This window comes from Equus przewalskii, chromosome 13 (genome assembly GCF_037783145.1).
Source record: "Equus przewalskii isolate Varuska chromosome 13, EquPr2, whole genome shotgun sequence".
Lineage (NCBI taxonomy): Eukaryota > Metazoa > Chordata > Mammalia > Perissodactyla > Equidae > Equus > Equus przewalskii.
Genome location: NC_091843.1, coordinates 36,287,830 through 36,304,910, shown reverse-complemented (window position 1 = coordinate 36,304,910; position 17,081 = coordinate 36,287,830). Strand labels below are relative to the sequence as shown.

Genomic DNA, 17,081 nt, shown 5'->3' with positions numbered 1-17,081 from the left:
AGGGATGTCAGAGGCTCCCCGTAGAGGCCCTGCCTACACAGTTGCCAGGTCCTAGGAGAGCCAGGCAGGAGAACCAAGGTGAAGAACACAGGGGTCTGCCTTCTTGGGACTCAGGAAAGGAAGGGAAATCTGTTGCCCTTCCCTGGTTGGGGCACATCCCTTTGGCTGTCAAGGCCCAGGCCTTGTCAACACTTGCAAGGCCCTTGCAAAGCCCCGAGTACCAATTATAGTTCCCCAAATTGCTTTTAAATGGCTCGCACTATCTTGGGGCATGACTCTGCCCTGCCTTCCCAGGATGGGGTGGGGGAAATTTGGAGGTTTTCATTACCTCCCATCTTCTGTGTATGGGAGCCTGTTGGAACTAGTCTAGAATTTATCCTAGGAGATTTCCCAGATCCAGAACCTTCTGGCTGGTGGGAGATGAGGAAAGGAAAAGGAGCTCCATGGAACTTGTCTGGGGGCAGGAAGGAGTGGGGAGAGGACCTGCAGGAAGAGGGATATGAAGGGTGGGAAGATGCAGGAGGCCAGGAAGGCAGAGCTGAGCCTCACAGTAGCTCTCTGGAACGGCACCTCTTTCCCTGACACCTCTGAATGTCACTTACGTGAATCAAGAACATGCAGACAGGCATTTACGGAGGGAGGGACCTCTGGGTGCTTTACCCTGGGGAACCCCCGAGGGCAGCACATCAACCCTGGGGCCTGCCCTCAGTGAGACCCCAGCACAGTCAGGGAGGCTGGGAAATAACGGAAGATGAAGAAGAACAGAGGTAGAGATTGTAATGTGTGCAGAGGACTGGCTTGCCTCCTTTGGGACTGGTGAGAGGCAGCTATAATGTTAATAGCTGCTCCTTCTTGTGGGCCAGCTATGCTCTGGGCACCAGGCTAATCTGTGGACCTACAGATATTGTACCATTCGCTCCTCATAACAACGTTGGGAAGAGAAGCCACTGTTATCCCCATTTCACCGTTGGGGATATCAAGACACCTAGGTGGGCACAGCTACTAAGTGGTGGAGTCAGGATTTGAACCTGGGGCCATCAGACTCCACACCTGAGCACCATGTTGGGGGCTGGATGTGTGGGGAAAGGTCACGTTGGGCAGGCCCTTGATCTGGGGCTGGTTTCTAGATGTAAGAGTGACTGGTGTGATGTTGGAGGATCCTCAGGCCTTGGGGGCAGAATAGCTAGACAGCTGGGGAGAGGAAATGACTGTTTTCCCCCTCAGTCGCTTGGTTCTGTCATCCATGGGGGCAGTCAGTTCCGTCTGGCAAATGTGTGTCTGTGTGTGGAGCCTTTCTCACAGTGATACTGTACTCAGAAATTCATATCGAGCATTTGTGATAAAAACAAAGGGAGAAGGGAGGGAACAAGTCCTGGGTGGGATGGATGGAACTGGTAGAAATGGGTCACCTGCCCTCCCAGATGGGGGCAATTTTGCCACTAGAGTGTTGTTGGAGCAGCTCAGCTCCTAACAGTAATGGCATAAGATATGGCAGGTGGCTGGCTGTGTTGTTCAAGGTCCCTCAGAGTATGTCCATCTCCTCACACAAACCTTCTTCCCATCTTATCCCTTTGCAGGCTCTCTTGTCTGAGGGCATTTATTCAATGGTCCCTGCTCCTTTGGGCCGCCGCTTGCCAAGGACACAGCTGTGTACCCCTCATGGCATCTGCATGCTGGATCAGGCCCCTCCCTGTTCCCCAAGCCTCCCACTGGTGACAAGGGCATCAAAAGGGCAGGTGGAGTGGGAAATGCTGCCCAAGTCTATGCCCACAGCCTGATCAGTGGGCTCTGTCCACATTGAAACAATACCCACGACCCCACTGCCCTGTACTAGGATAAGGAGGGGTGCAAGGAAGTATGTCTGTGCAAGCAGATTTGGACAATGTGGATAATAAATGCCATTTGCTGGCATCAATCAGAGTCCGGCCAGAAAAAGATGGCACACTGAAATGGATAATCAGAGGCGTGTTTAAAAAGGGGTCTATTTAGAAAGAGCAGGTATAAGGAAACCGCAAGTGAGAGTGAGAGCTCCATGATGAGCATCAGGGGAGCCAGTACCCCTGCTAGGCCTGAAGGGGCAGGGGGAGGAAGCAGTTACCAGAACCTGGAGATACACAGAGTTATGGAGAGGGTCTCCAAGCTGTGACTTTAGGTGGACAGATGCCCAAAGCCCACAGTGACCTTGATACCACAGGGAGGGAGCTGGGAGAATAAACGGCCCAAACTCACCCTCCTCCTTCCCTCCACTAGGGTTCTCTGTTGACAGAACATGATCCAGAGGCCAGAGGGCAATGGAGCCTGTTGATGTGATTCCAGGGCAGAGGAGGAGAAGGGTGGAGAGTAGGTCCAGAAGGCCCAATGGAAGACACTTGGCACATCCCTTAAGTTTACTTGGCATTTAGAGTTTACAAAAAACTTCCATGCCGTCATAATCCTCACAACAACCCTGTGAGGTATGTAGGCCGTGATTATAATCCCATTTCATAGATGAGGACACTGAGGCTCAGAGAGGTGAAACAACTTGCCCAAGGTCATAGGGCTCTTCTTGAGATGTCAAGTCCAGGGACCTTCTCTGAGAGGCCTCCTGTGAGAGGAAACGATTCTGCTGGGAATCCAGTTGTTGAAGAAAGCCCCCAATCTAGAGTCTTGGGAATCGCTGGGGGCTCAGGCAAGGTGACCCTGGGCCTCAGAAGACATCCGAGCGGAGTGGGAGAGGCTGTTCCATGCCACTGATGAGGAGCTGGGGGTCTTGGGACAGAGTGGAGGAAGTGGCCACCACCGAGGTCTCCGCGCTGCCCACAGTAACCTCCCTTTCCTCCTGCCGCAGGTGCTGGAGAATCTCCTGTGACAGGGAGAAGCTGCTTCCATCTGCAGGTTCTAGAATGGGGGTGAGGAAAGTGGGGGAGTGGGATGAGGCCCTCGCACATTCCCACTCCAACACACCCAGAGGACTTGCTGGGCAGATCCTCCAACCTTCCCTCTCCCCGACCTCCCTGTACTGCCTCCCCGCTCCTAGCCATTGGGATTAGAGTTTCATGGAATCCTAGAACTAGAAGTGGTTTTAGAGTTAACAGAATTCCACTCTCACTTTTAGGGATGATGCTCAGAGAGGGGCAGAGAGCTGCCCAAGATCACACAGCAAGGGAGTGGCAGAGCTGAGGCTGCAACCTGGGTCTCTTGGTTCCTGGCCTGGGGCTCTTCTGCTTCCTCTAGCATCCCTAGTTGAAGTGAGGGGCCCCTAGAGCCCGCTTCTTCATGCTCCACCCAAGACCCATAGCCAAAGACCCCAGAAAGCAATCAAGTGTCCCAAGGTGGGGAGGTGGGACCTCTCCCAGGGGAGGAAGGGACAGGGCTTGAATGACCACTTGAATGACCACCAATGCCCAGGGTATGGTACTGCCATATCTCCTTCTGACCCTCTGGGAGACCCCTGGGATCCCTGACTTCTCCTGCTCCCCATCTTGTCAACCCCTCACCCTGGTAGACAATGAGGCGACAGTTGTTCTGACACTCAGGGGCATCTGCCAGGATGTCTTGAAGTGTCCGGCAGAAGAGTTTGGCCTGCGCAAGCCGATCTTCCCGGCTAAAGCCAGCTCGGCCATCCTGTGACATGGCAAACAGGGTCTGCAAGGGGGTGGCATACTCCAGGACACAGGCGCCTGCCTGGAGGAGGTAAGAGGAAGACCAGATTCAACCAAGGGCCAAGCAGACAGACTCTGGACCCCAGTGCCACTGCTGGGGCCCCACTCTTTCAGTCTGTAGACATGGTGTCCTGGGAGAAATTCATCCTGATGGGGTCTATGCTATCTGATTGGCCTTTGCCTCTGATGCCCCATTCCTAAAATCAGGGCCAGGGTTGTGTTAAATTTACCCTTCACAGATCCTCCTCCTAAGATCCCAGGGCAAGGCCCATGGAGTTAGGCTATCAACTGCTCCAGCTGGAAACTGAGTCTGGGGGCTGGGCTCTGGGGTTCAACCCTGGTCTGGGTTTCCTTCCAGCCACATGAAATCCTTCAAACATTCTCACAGCTTTCATCTAGGGCAGCTTTATGGTCCTGAGCCTGGTAAACTCAGGTTGAAATCATCTACTTTCTTGATAGTTCTCTGAGTCTCAGTTTCCTAATCTGTAAAGTAAGGGGCATAACAGTCCCTACCCCACAGGATAGTGGTGAGGATTCGGTGAGGTGTCAGATGAAGCTCCTAGAATAACGTCTGGCATACAATAAGTGTTCAATAAGTGTTACATATCATTATTATCATTCGGAGCTGAATCTTGCCCAGCCCTGGGACCAATTGGGGAAACTGAGGCTCAGAGAAGGGCAATGAAATTTTTTCAGTGCTTGGCCAGGGGTTGAAGTTCTGGGGCTCTGGGTCTGACCCTCCCCACCAGCACCCACCTCCCTGAACACTCACCGGCTGCCCGTTCTCCAGAAGCCGATAGACACTGTTGGTGTAAACCCGACCCTTGATGCCAGCACGGTCAGCACTTTGCTGGGGCAGCTCATGCAGGAAGCAAATGTTGGGGTCAGCCACACTCAGGTCGTCAGGCACCCCACAATCCAATGGGAAGAGGATGTGCAGCCGATGGCTCCCTGCGCCGCATAGTACGTTGTTGTGGAGCTGATTGTAAACTTGGATCCGGGCCCGGAGCCCTGGGTGGAGAGGCCCAGGAAATCATTCTCATTAACCTTGTCTTCCACCGCACCCAGGACAGAGACCCAGATGATTGGTCCCCTCGATGTGCGGGTGCAAGGGAATGGTCTAGTCCACTCGCATTATCCGGAAGCCGGCAGGGGCAGAGCATCCGGAACCCTCCCCACCTCTTCACCTGCTCCCACCACCCCGCTCTCCCCTCACTTGGCCTTTGTCCAGATTTCTGTGTCAGTCCCATTCCTTCCTACCACACCTTTCAGGACTCTGAGCGACAGGCAGAGCCCTGGAAGGTGACATTCCCAGCGCTCCCAGGTGCACTGAGCTAGGCCTCTAGCTCCAGACCCATTTCCCAGCAGAAGCCCTGGTGTCAAGGGAAGACAGCAAAAGGCTATGGGAGAACCAGGGCCTTGGCCAGCAAGTCAGAAGAATGAGACATGACACTTGGGCTCAAAGTGGAGTGGTCAGGGGTCCAGGATCTGAGCAGACCCGGGTTCAAATCTTGTCTCTTCCTCTTACTAAGCTGTGTGACTTTGGACAAGTCACTTTATCTCTCGGAACCACAATTTTTTGTCTCTAAAACAGAGATGACGATTATCCCTTCTTCACAGGGTGTGAATTAAAAGAGAAAATGCACATGAAGGGCACATAGCATGCAGTAAACATTTATTGAAAGAATTCTTGGTCAAGTCACTTAATGGCTCTAAGCCCCATATTCCTTCCTGTAAACCAGGCATAATAATAACATCCTTCATGCCTACAGGATTGCTTTGGGAATCAAATGATTTGTTAGACATGAAAATTCTTTGAAAAATATAGCTAGTTCTGGAAACACAAGAGGCTATGTGTCTTATTATCTGTCTTGTAGATCTGGAAATAGAGGCATAGAGGATGGCCCACCTGGCAGGATCAGCCGCAGGTACCCAGTATAATATGACCATGCCAGCCCATGGGCGACGTTGAAGTTGTTTTCCTCACAGATTACAGAGACCTCAGCTGGGGCCAGGCCCTATGGACAGCAGGGTGGGGCTGGGGGACCTCCATGAAGGACAACCAGAACCCTCCTCCTCCAAAAAGATTTCCCAAACTGCTGCCTAATTTCTCCCTTTTCTGCCATTGCTGAACCCACTGTTCCAGGACATCACAGACTCCAATCTAAGGACCAACCTCTAAACTAGTCCCACTCCCAGTACTGAGCTCAGAGCAGGTCACACTAGCCACAACCTCCACTTGGCCACACCCTCCACACCTCCCTCTGTTTCATACCTGGAAGCCCAGGAGGATGTTCAGTGCCTGTGAGAGGCCCAGGAGGGCAAGCATCCAAATGAAGGACAGGCCATTTTTGTTTGGGAGGGAGTAGTAGAAATAGCAGGACAGTAACAGCAGGGTCCCACCGCGGATGGGGCAGCCCAGGCAGGCCTGCACAGCCCTCCAGTAGCTGCTCTGGTACCTGAAGGTGACAGCCAAGCCACAGACTCCAACCTAGTTCAGCCAGAGAGATCCAAGGGGGGGCAGGGCTGGGGTGAAGGGAGTGAGACATATTGGGTGGCCAATTGCCATGGGTACTACAGGGAGTCACCTGGAGTGGATGTGGCACAGCTCTTCCGCCAGACTGCAGGCACGCTTCAACAGCAGCCCCAGCTGCAGTGAGGCCAGGTGGAGTACCAGCCAGTGGAGAATGTGGTCTGGCGGCTCCCCTAGCCCCCAGAGGGCTGCCAGGCAGGCACTCAGCAGGACCAAGGCTGCCTTCTGGGCCCTGTGACCCCTGGGCTGTGGGATGGACGGGTGCAGGCTGGAGTGAGGCATCTGTGGGTACCAAGAAATCCACGGCTGTGCTCCCCTCACTCTCCTGCTCCAGAACTGAGGCCCTGGCTGGGCACCTCCCCCAGCTCTCTACCCAGAGGCTGCTCTTGGAGACACCCCTAGGGGACAGCCTGGGCATACAGCATCCCAGAGCTCCTGTCCAGGAGAGATTTGTTGAAAATAGAGCAGGTGGAGAAGTGCACGCGCCCACATATATATACCCCACCCAACCCCAGCGAGACCACGGATGTGGTGAAGAAAGAAGGCAGCAGCTGTCCCACCCACCTAGGGACCCTTGGGGACCTAGGCTTCCCTCTCCCCAGAATCCACCCCAGGGAGGACCTTAGTCAGCAAAGCTGAAAACCACAGTTCAGGGGTTGGGGGCAGGGCAGTCAGAAGGCTGCCACTCACCTCTGGGTTCCGGGGGCCTCAGCCTTAGAGCTCTGGCTGGGCTCCTCCTGATCTTACCTTCTACCTCCCAGATCACAGGCTGTTTCTGGAAGACAACAGGAACAGAAGTTCCAGTGCAAAGGCTCCCGGCAACCAAAGGCAGCCTCTCTGGGTGCAGCCTGAAAAATAAAAGGTCAAAAGCAATTGAAGTTTTCTCTACCACATTCCAGCCCTGGCAGCTCACCGGACCTGCAGCTTAGAGTGCTCTGGGGAGGAAGAGATTTCTTGCACCGCAGGGAGGCAGGAGGAGCCCTCCCACCAAGGCCCTGATGCGCCACGCCCAAGTCTTAGGGTGGCTGGGGGTGAAAGCTTGAGAAGGTCCCCATTCCACTGCCCTTTGCTACGCCAAAGCAAGGGTGCTCAGAAACTCCCTAGCACTCCCTGCAGCCCCAACCCGGAACACCAGCTTCCCCTCAAGCCCCCGTGGTGAAAACACACTCCACCAAAACCCACGCAGGACTCAGCACACTCAGCCAAAGGCAGCACACGCACTACAGCATGCTGCCCTGCCTGATTATTTTATTCTGATTTCCAGAGGCAGATCCTCTTTTTCTGGAGACTGCGGAGTTATGAGGGAGGCGGGGAAAGTGGGCAGTCATTTCCTGTAACAGCAGCCTTTCGAGTAAAGGGCTTGGTAGGAGCAGAAAGGCTGCAGGGGATTGGGGTTTCAGCTCTCACAGGAAGTGGCCCTGCCTGTGACTTCTCAGAGAGAACTCGGTGGTTTCAGCCAAAAAGGCAGTCATGTTGATGATGATGATAATAATAATAATAATAAAGTGTTTACCATGCTCAAGACATTATGCCAGGTGTTTCACTTAATTCACTCAGCCACCCTGTCAGACAGAAATAATAGTATCCCCAATTTACAGATGGGTAATCTGAGGCTCAGTGAGGTGAATTAACTTGCCCCAGGTCCCACAGGCTAGTAAATGAGGGAGAGGGGATGTGAAGCCAGGTGAGTGGGTTGGTCCAAAGCCCTGCTTCCTCTGTGTCTTGATTTCCCAGAAAGGGGTGGAAAACTAGAGGAGCAAGTTTCATGCTGAAACTTTCAAGCTTCAAGCAAACTGATAAGCTGATTAGATTCCAGGATGGGGCAGATCTGGAGAGTGGGATTGGGGTGGCCCCCAAAGAGCAGCAATCATTCATTCCTGCCCAGGTCAGAGGGCCCTTGCCTAAACCCTCCCCCACATCACAACCACATACGAGAAGACACACCACATGCGTAGATGCCACTGGCCTCTCAGGAGCAAGGAGGCTTTCTGAAAATACTCTCATTTTTAAAAATAATTTCCTTGGGGCCGACCCGGTGGCTCAGCAGTTAAGTTCCCACGTTCTGCTTCGGCGGCCTGAGGTTCGCCGGTTCGGATCCCAGGTGTGGACATGGCACCGCTTGGCAAGCCATGCTGTGGTAGGCATCCCACATATACAGTAGAGGAAGATGGGCATGGATGTTAGCTCAGGGCCAGTCTTCCTCAGCAAAAAGAGGAGGATTGGCGGCTGTTAGCTCAGGGCTAATCTTCCTCAAAAAAATAAAATAATAATAATAATAATAATAATAATAATAATAATTTCCTAAGAATGGAGGAAATTCCCTACAATTTCTCTCCCCTACAATTGGCTCACGAAGGGGCCCCCTGAGATGAGCAAAGGCTCAGCTGCTTCAAAACCAAAGTCAAAAAGCTGCAAGTCAAGTTTGCCCAAGAGAAGGCCTGAGCAGAGTCCTCCCAGAGTGGGCAACTTCATACCTGCCTCAAGGTCCAGCTGTGCCAAGCAGCCTTGGGCCTCCAGGATCCTGCCCACCTGCCCAGCACTAACTCCCCTGCTGCCAGCTCCACTGCTCCACACTGGTCTCATTTTCTCCAACTCATTCTTCACCCCTGCCCCCTTCTCCTGCAGGAAGATCCTCTGTTTTATAGGCCAGGTTAGCACTATGCATCAGAAGCCTTAAAAACACACAAAGTCATCGACCTAGCAATCCACTTCTAGGAACTTTTCATCAAGAAATAATCAGACAAGATCACAAAGATGCCCATTTTTCAGATGTTTGTGGCAGTGTTATTTACATTTAGAAAAACTAAAAATTATCTAAATGCCCAACAATAGGGCACTGGTTAACTAAATTGTGGTTCATCTTACAATGGAATGTTGGGCAGCCACTAAAAATGATGATGTAATTTTGTATTTGTTGACTCTTAAATATGCTCATTGTATGTTTCTTACAGGAAAAAAGCAGCCCCTGGTGCTCCTTGGCTTGCAGCCGCAGTACTTCAGTCTCTGCCTCCATCGTCACAGAGTTTTTTCTCTGTGTGTCTCTGTTTTCACACAACATTTCCCCTTCTTATAAGGACACCAGTCATATTGGACTAAGGCCCACTCTAATGACCTCATCTTAACTCAATTGCATCTGCAAAGGCACTGTCTCCAGATGAGGTCACATTCCCAGGTACTAGGGGTTTAGAGCATCAACATATCTTTTTGTGGGCCACAATTCAACCTATGACAGGGTCCGTGGTATAAGAAGGGGACTGGAGAGTGGGTAGGAGCTTTGTGGGCTGAGGCTAGGGCCTCAGGGTCTGGGGAGCATCACAACAGCTGCGTGGATGGGATTGTCCTCAACACCCACACAGACCGGCTGTGCTGATGGGCTCTTGAAGCTCTTCCAAACTGACCATCTGGCATCTAAGGAGGAAGGTGAAGACCACAGAGGGAAGTTAGGCCCAAGTTCCAGGCTGCCTGGCTCCCAGGCTGCTGCCCTCAGGCCAGTGTCACTGAGTGCCAGCGCACTGCTCCACAGCCTGCTTGCTCCTGGGGCCTCCTCCTCACTTCCTGATAGTCGCTTCTTCCCTCCAGACAGCCTGGAAATTGGTCTCGAATGGTTCTTGTTTCTGTGTCTAGCCCAGTTACAGCTCCTATGGGTCTTCCCTGAAGCTTGTCATCAGTGTTCCTGGGAGAGAAATAAACCCCTAAGCACTAGTTCAGTGGACACTGGGCCTGGGACAGAGCATGAGTGGGGTAGGGAGGCCTCTGGCCTCTAAGGAGAGGAGTCACCCTTTTGCCCACACATTGCCTTTCATGCTTAAGAGTCCCTGATAGTCATGTGTAAAAGTCCCTGAATCCTGCTAGGACAGGGACGTCAGAGAGATTTAATATCAGTTGACTGTGGTGTACCTGGTATCCACTCTGGCCTCTGCCTCTCTTAGCTGTGTGATATTGGCCCAGTTATTTAACTTCTTTGAGCATTAGTTTCCTCATGCTTAAAATGAGGATAATAATACCTTTTATCTCATATGATCGTCATGAGGATGAAGAAATAATGTACTTACAGAACTGACTTGTTATAAATGCTCAGTAACTGCTAACTCTAATCACCACCACCACCATCACCATCACACCATTGACAATCACACTCTTCGAGTTGCCAGGCTCTGTCTTCTTGGCCTCTACCATGAGCTCAAGTCACCTCGCCAGCAGACACAGAGATTTGATGTCCCATCCGTGGGTGGTTCTGAGTCTGACTCCAGCCATCTCATTGTTACAATTCCATTGCTCCATTATGGAGCTAACTGGTGTGCCATGGTCTTTCCTGGATAGGAAAATATCCTGGTAGATGTGATAGTGAAAGAGGGGCTGAATGATGCATGATTGGGGGTGGGGAAGCACAGCTGGCTGAGCTACTATAGCTTCAGGGAGCGAGTGATAGACCCGCATCCTCCTTGAAAGAGGTATCCAGCAGGGTGGAGAGAGCTACAGTTTTTTTCGTTTGTTAGTTTTTGGTAACAGCTTTATTAGATATAATTCATATACCATACTACTCACCTATTTAAAATTCACAATTCAATAGTTTTTAGTATATTCACATAGTAGTGCAGCCATTAGGACAAGTAAATTTAGAAATTTTCATCACCCCAAAAAGAAATTCTGTTACCATCACCTGCCAACCACCCTCACCCCAACTCCACCCCCAGGTAACCACTAATGTATTTTGTGTCTCTGTAGATTTACCTACTTTGGACATTTAGCATAAATAGAATCATTCAATATGTGATTGTATCTGTCTTCTTACGGTGTTTTAAAGGTTCATCCATGTTGTAGCATATATCAGAATTTCATTCCTTTTTATCGCTGAATAACATTCTATTGTATAGATATACTGAATTTATTTACTCATTCATTAATTGAGGACATTTTAGTAGTTTCCACTTTTTGACTATTATGAATAATGCTGCTATGAACATTCACGTATAAGGTTTTGTGTGGACATATATTGCCATTTCTCTTGGAGTGGTGTTGTTGGGTCATTTGGTAACTCTATAGTTAACCTTTTGAAGAACCACCAGACTGTTTTCCAAAGTGGCTGCACTATTTTACATTCCCACCAGCAACGTATGAGGGTTCTACTTTCTCTACATCCTAGAAAATACTTATTTATTATCTGTCTTTTTAGATTATAACCATCCTAATGACTGTGAAGTGGTATCTTATTGTGGTTTTTATTTGCATTTCCCTGATGACTAATGATGTTGAGCATCTTTTACATGCTTATTGCCATTGTATATCTTTTCTGAGAAATGTCTATTATATCCTTTGCCCATTTTTTTTTTTTTTGAGGAAGATTAGCCCTGAGCTAACATCTGCGGCCAACTGCTGCCAATCCTCCTCTTTTTGCTGAGGAAGACTGGCCCTGAGCTAACATCCGTGCCCATCTTCCTCTACTTCATATGTGGGACGCCTACCACAGCATGGCTTGCCAAGCGGTGCCATGTCCGCACCCAGGATCCGAACCTGCGAACTCCGGGCTGTCGAAGAGGAATGTGCGAGCTTAACTGCTGCGCCGCTGGGCCGGCCCCCTTTGCCCATTTTTTAATTGGATTATTTGTCTTTTTACTATTATTATTATTATTATTTAGTATTGTAATTATTGTAAGAGTTCTTTATATATTCTAGATATAAGTCCCTTATCCGATATATGCTTTGCAAAATTTTTCGCCTATTTTATGGGTTTTCATTTTATTCATGGTCCTTTCAAACACAAAAATTATTAATTTTGATTAAATCTAGTGTATCTATCTTTTCTTTTGTTGCTTGTCCTTTTGGTGCTATATCTAAGAAACTATTGCCTAATCAAAGTCGCAAAGATTCATGCCTATGTTTTCTTCTAAGAGTGTAATAGTTTTGGCTCTTACATTTAGGTCTTGGGTCCATTTTGAGTTTTTTGTATGTATAGTGAGTTAGGAGTTCACATTAATTCTTTTGCATATAGATATCCAGTTGTCCTAGCACCATTTGTTGAAAAGACTATCCTTTCTCCACTGAATTGTTTTGGCACCCTTATCAAGAATCAACTGACTGTAAATGTGAGAGTTCATTTAGGAATTCTCAATTCTTTTCCATTGATCTATATGTTTATCCTTATACAAGTCCACACCATCTTAATTACTTTGTAGTATGTAGCTTTGTAGTATGTTTTAAAATCAAGAAGTGTGAGTCCTCCAACTTTGCTTTTCTTTTTCAAGATTCTTTTGGCTGTTCTGGGTCCCTTAAATTTTCACATAAATTTTAGGATCAACTTGTCACTTTCTGCAAGGAAGTCATCTGGGATTTTGATAGAGACTGCCTTGAATCTATAGGTCAGTTTGGGAAGTGTCACCATCCTAACAATATTGGTCCATGAACATGAAATGTCTTTCCATTTATTCAGATCTTTTAAAATTCTTTTATCAATGTCTTACAGTATATAAAGTATATATTTTGCACTTCTTTTGTTAAATTTATTCCCAAGTATTTTATACTTTTTTTGGAATTTTTTATTATAGTAAAATACATATAACATAAAATTTGCTATTTTAACCATTTGAAGTGTACAGTTCAGGGGCATTAATTGCCTTCACAATGTTCTACAATCATAACCATGACCTAATTCTAAAATTTCTCGTTATCCCAAACAGAAGTTCTGTACTCATTAACAAATAACTCCCTATTTTTCCCTCCCCTCAGCCCGTGGTAACCACTAATCTACTTTTTTGTTTTATAAGTTTTCCTATCCTAGATATTTTATATGAGTGAAATCATACAATATTGGTCCTTTGTGTCTGGCTTATTCCACTTAGCATAATGTTTTCAAGGTTCACCCATGTAGTAGCATGTATCAGAACTTTGTTCCTTTTTATGACAATGGAATTATATTCCATTTTATGTATATATATCGCATTTTGTTTATTCATTCATTTGTTGGTGCACAGTTAGGTTGTTTCCACCTCTTGCCTATGGTGAATAATGCTGCTATGGGCATTCACATGCAAGTTTCTATTTGAGTCCCTGTTTTCGATTCTTTGGGGCCTATACCTAGAAGTAAAATCGTTGGGTCAAATAGTAATTCTATGTCTATCTTTTTAAGGAACCACCAAACAGTTTTCTATTTTATTCTTTTTAATGATATTGTAAAGGGAATTGTTTTCTTAATTTTATTATATCTATGGTTTTGTAACCTGCTTTTTTTTAAAACTAAGGAACATCCCATAGGTGTATTTGTGGTCAATAAAAATAAAATTACTTAATAATTTTAGGTGTATACCCAGCATTCCATGGTGAAGAATTATGAATTATGATTTAATTAGTCGCCTGTTATTGGGCATTTAGGTTCTTGTACGTTTTTCTCTACTATAAGCAACTTTGCAACAAACATAAGGAGGTACATCTTCATGCACTTCCTTTTCTGATTATTAGGAGAGATTCTTAGAAGTGGGACTTCTGGGTCAAAGATTATGCATATTTTTCAAGCTTCTGATGGATAGTACCAGGAGGCTCACTAGATGTATGCTTTTTGCCTGAAAAGCCACCATGAGAAAATAGGAAGCAACCCAAACTTTCAACACCAGGGGATCAGTTGAAATGATGACAGTACATGATGAGCAACCATAACAAACGATACTGCAGCACTAGATCTACTGACGCTGAAAGACATTTATAGTATTTTTTTTTAAGTCACAGAACTAGTTATAAAATGGGCCATATTAAATAAACTCTGGCACCTCCATGCAATGAAATGCTGTGCAGCTCTTTAAAAAATGAGGCAGTTTCCTATGTGCTGACATGGAAATACCTGAGAGATACATAGTGAGGTAAAAGAGCAAGTCGCAGGACAGTGAGTGTGGAAACAAAAGTAGACATGCATATTTGTTTGTAATATGCAAGATGCTGGTGATGGTGGTGAACTTCCGCGAGGGGAACTGAGTGGCTAAGAGCAAGGGAGAGAGGGAGACTCACTTTTAACAGCATATCCTTTAGTGCTTTTGTACTTTTAAGCACTATTTGTATGCATTATTACCTATTCAAACGTTAGATAAAATAGTAATAAATCACAGGATGTATATTATACCATTTTTATTTTTTAAAGTAGATGTATATATTTGCATGAGAAAAATCGTGATTGTGAATACAACAAAATGTTTATAATGGTTATTTTGGAAGGGGATTTGGAGTATCTGGAGGTTTAAAAAGATATCCACACATTCTTTGATACTCTTTCCTTCAAGAGGTGAGCCTAATTCCCCTCCCAAGTATAGGACTAACTAGATCATAAAAGGCATTGTGGCTTTTTCCTCATCCTCTTTCTTGGATCACTTGCTCTGGAGACAGTCAGCTGCTATGTCATAAGACACTCATGCAGCTATGGAGAGGTCTAAGTGATGAGTACAAAGCCTCCTACCAACAACGAGCAACATCTTGCCAGGAGTACAAATCAGCATCCTTGGAAGTAAAACCCCCAGCCCCAGTCAAGCTTTCAGATGATTGCAGCTCTGGCTGACATCCTGATTACAATTTTATGAGAAACCTGTTAAGCCATTCCAAAATTCCCAAATCTGAGAAACTACAAGAGAATAAATGTCTGTTGTTTGAAGCCACTAAGTTTTGGGGTAATCTGTTACACAACAATAAATACAATAATACAAGTTCATTTTATTTTATTTTTTTCTTCTCCCCAAAGCCCCCAATATTCTAGTTGTAGGTCCTTCTAGCTGAGCTATGTGGGACACCACCTCAGCATGGTTTGATGAGCCATACTAGCTAGGTCCACGCCCAGGATCTGAACTGGTGAAACCCTGGGCCATGGAAGCAGAGCAGGCAAACTTAACCATTCAGTCACCAGGCCAGCCCCAATACAAGGTAATTTTAGATTTTCATTTTGTTTATTGTATTTGTAAATTTTTATTAAAATTAATGCATACTGTTTGTGTAATCAAAAGTGAAAGGGGCCAGCCCCAGTGGCCTAGTGGTTAAGTTTGGTACGCTCCACTTTGGCATCCAGGGTTCAGTTCCCAGGTGCAGACCTACACTGCTCTGTTAGCAGCCATGCTGTGCTGGCAGCCCACATACTAAAAAATAGAGGAAGATTGGCACGGATGTTAGCTCAGGGCAAATCTTCCCCAGCGAAAAACAAAAAACCCAAAAAACTGCCGAAAAAGGAAATGAGCAAGAGAACAACAGAAATACAGCTTAGTGTGAAGTTCATTAATTCAGCATGTGATCCCTTGATGGGGACACCCTGTCCTCTTAGCAGTTCGAGAATCTTTGAGGGCTTTAGAAGACCACATGCACACTACAAGTTACCATCAGAAGGCTGCTGCCTTCCCGGACTGTGTTTGTGGGAATCTAGTATCTGCATCAAGGGAGGTGACCTCACGGTTCCCCCAGACCTCGTGTCAGACCAGATCTGGGCACTGGACACTCGTGTCCATTGAAGGGCCTGAAGGTGGTTCTTCCTCCTTTTTGGGCCTCTTGCCTCACAGCTCCTCCCTCAGTTGTGCACTCTAACGAGACTGGGCCTTATCAGTGCTCCAGGCACTCCACACTTTCTCTCCCTGCCTGGATAGCTCTTTCTGTCGCCTACGCTGTCCCCCAAACACTCCTCCTCTCCCCATGATGCTGCATTTCACAAGGAGCAGATGAAGCTCAGGGCACCAGCAAAATACTTCCATTTTTTTCGTAAAAACTTTGATACTTGAACAGCATTGAAGTTGCTCACCCTTTGCCTGACTACAGGGAGATCTCCCCAGGAAGTTTTCCTAGGCTGAGTGAGAGCCTCTCCCCTTGCTCTGAGTCAGCCGGTATCTCTCCTATTTGGCCTTGTGCATGGTTGTTGGTTTCCCATGCAGACTATAAGCCATGGGAGGACAGGAATCAACCTTGCTTGCTCTCTGCTGTGCCCCTGAGGCCTGAGACACAGTAAATGTTCTATGTATAGTCATGAATGATGAACAAACAAAGAAACTCAGGAGAGCTGAGCGATCTCTTCAACTCTCTAAAGGACTGTATGGGGCAGAAGAGCCTTCTGACCACAGAAGACAAAAGTAGGACAAATCAAAGTGAGTGTCAAATTTTGGTTCTAAATCAGGAAGAATCTTCTAATAACATAGGCTGCCTGTGAGGTAGTGAGCTGTGGTCCCTAAAAGCGTTTACAAGAAGCCTGGTGGACTCTGTGAGGGGTAGGCTGCAGAGAGAATTCCAGACTGGACAGAGGTAGTGAGTTCCCAAGGTCCCAGGCAAGCTGGCTTGTTGAGGAAGTCATGAGGGTATCTTTTTAGTAGGGTAGGGGTGAAGAGGTGGATTTTTTTCCCGCTTGAGGAACTTTCTTCTGATTCAGGCTGGCGGAGCAGAGCTGGTCAGATTCACCAGTCCATACTTCCCCATCTCAGCCCATCTTTTCTCAGACCTGCAAGAGGCTGGATAGCTGTCACTGGTGACACCTGGTGGCCAGTTGGACTAGGACAGAGGCAGCCTCACCACCTGCCTGTCCATCTGGTCCTAAAACAATGCTTGCCACAGAGAAGGATCCCTCACTTTGAGGAATGAATGAATGAATGAACGAATGAATAAAGACTGCAAAGACGGAGAGGAAGAAGAGATGCTGTCTCTGGATCTGGAGACCTAACCACGAGCCTAGCCAAAACTGCAAGAGGGGGCTGGAAAATTCATCCACTCAAGAATGTACAGACAGGGGCCAGCCTGTGGCCAAGTGGTTAAGTTCGCATGCTCTGCTTCAGCGGCCTGGGGTTTCACTGGTTCGAATCCTGGGCGCGGACATGGCACGGCACATCAGGTCATGTAGAGGTGGCATCCCACATGCCACAACTAGAAGGACCCACAACGAAGAAATATATTTTTCCTTTTTCTCCCCAAAG

The 17,081-nt window shown here is 47.6% G+C and overlaps 1 protein-coding gene across 17 annotated transcripts; it reads right to left on the bottom strand.

The window, feature by feature from the left end:
- Positions 1 to 2,369: 2,369 nt before the first annotated feature.
- Positions 2,370 to 7,543, bottom strand: STING1 (stimulator of interferon response cGAMP interactor 1). Of its 17 annotated transcripts, none has more exons than XM_070570795.1 (8): positions 7,414 to 7,543; positions 6,865 to 7,022; positions 6,230 to 6,456; positions 5,917 to 6,100; positions 5,551 to 5,659; positions 4,414 to 4,652; positions 3,477 to 3,663; positions 2,370 to 2,877 (listed from the first exon to the last, which is right to left on the bottom strand). In XM_070570795.1, the coding sequence occupies exons 3-8, from the start codon at positions 6,454 to 6,456 to the stop codon at positions 2,687 to 2,689; spliced, it is 1,137 nt and encodes a 378-aa protein (XP_070426896.1). In that variant the 5' UTR covers positions 6,865 to 7,022; positions 7,414 to 7,543; the 3' UTR covers positions 2,370 to 2,686. The 17 variants fall into 17 exon arrangements, with proteins under 17 accessions (XP_070426896.1, XP_070426895.1, XP_070426901.1 ...); XM_070570794.1 differs by having other exon boundaries at positions 7,357 to 7,527; XM_070570800.1 differs by having other exon boundaries at positions 6,230 to 6,420; positions 7,414 to 7,527.
- Between the last annotated feature and the right edge of the window lie 9,538 nt (positions 7,544 to 17,081).

What these genes read in the sequence shown, in the direction of transcription:
- STING1 (XM_070570787.1), bottom strand. Translation starts at nt 6,592, where the DNA reads ATGCCCAGGCTGTCCCCTAGGGGTGTCTCCAAGAGCAGCCTCTGGGTA. An exon ending in TTCTGGAGAACGGGCAGCCG is followed by an intron (nt 3,664 to 4,413) that starts GTGAGTGTTCAG and finishes TACCTCCTCCAG; the next exon opens with GCAGGCGCCTGTGTCCTGGA. An exon ending in TCGCCTCATTGTCTACCAGG is followed by an intron (nt 2,878 to 3,476) that starts GTGAGGGGTTGA and finishes CCCCCATTCTAG; the next exon opens with AACCTGCAGATGGAAGCAGC.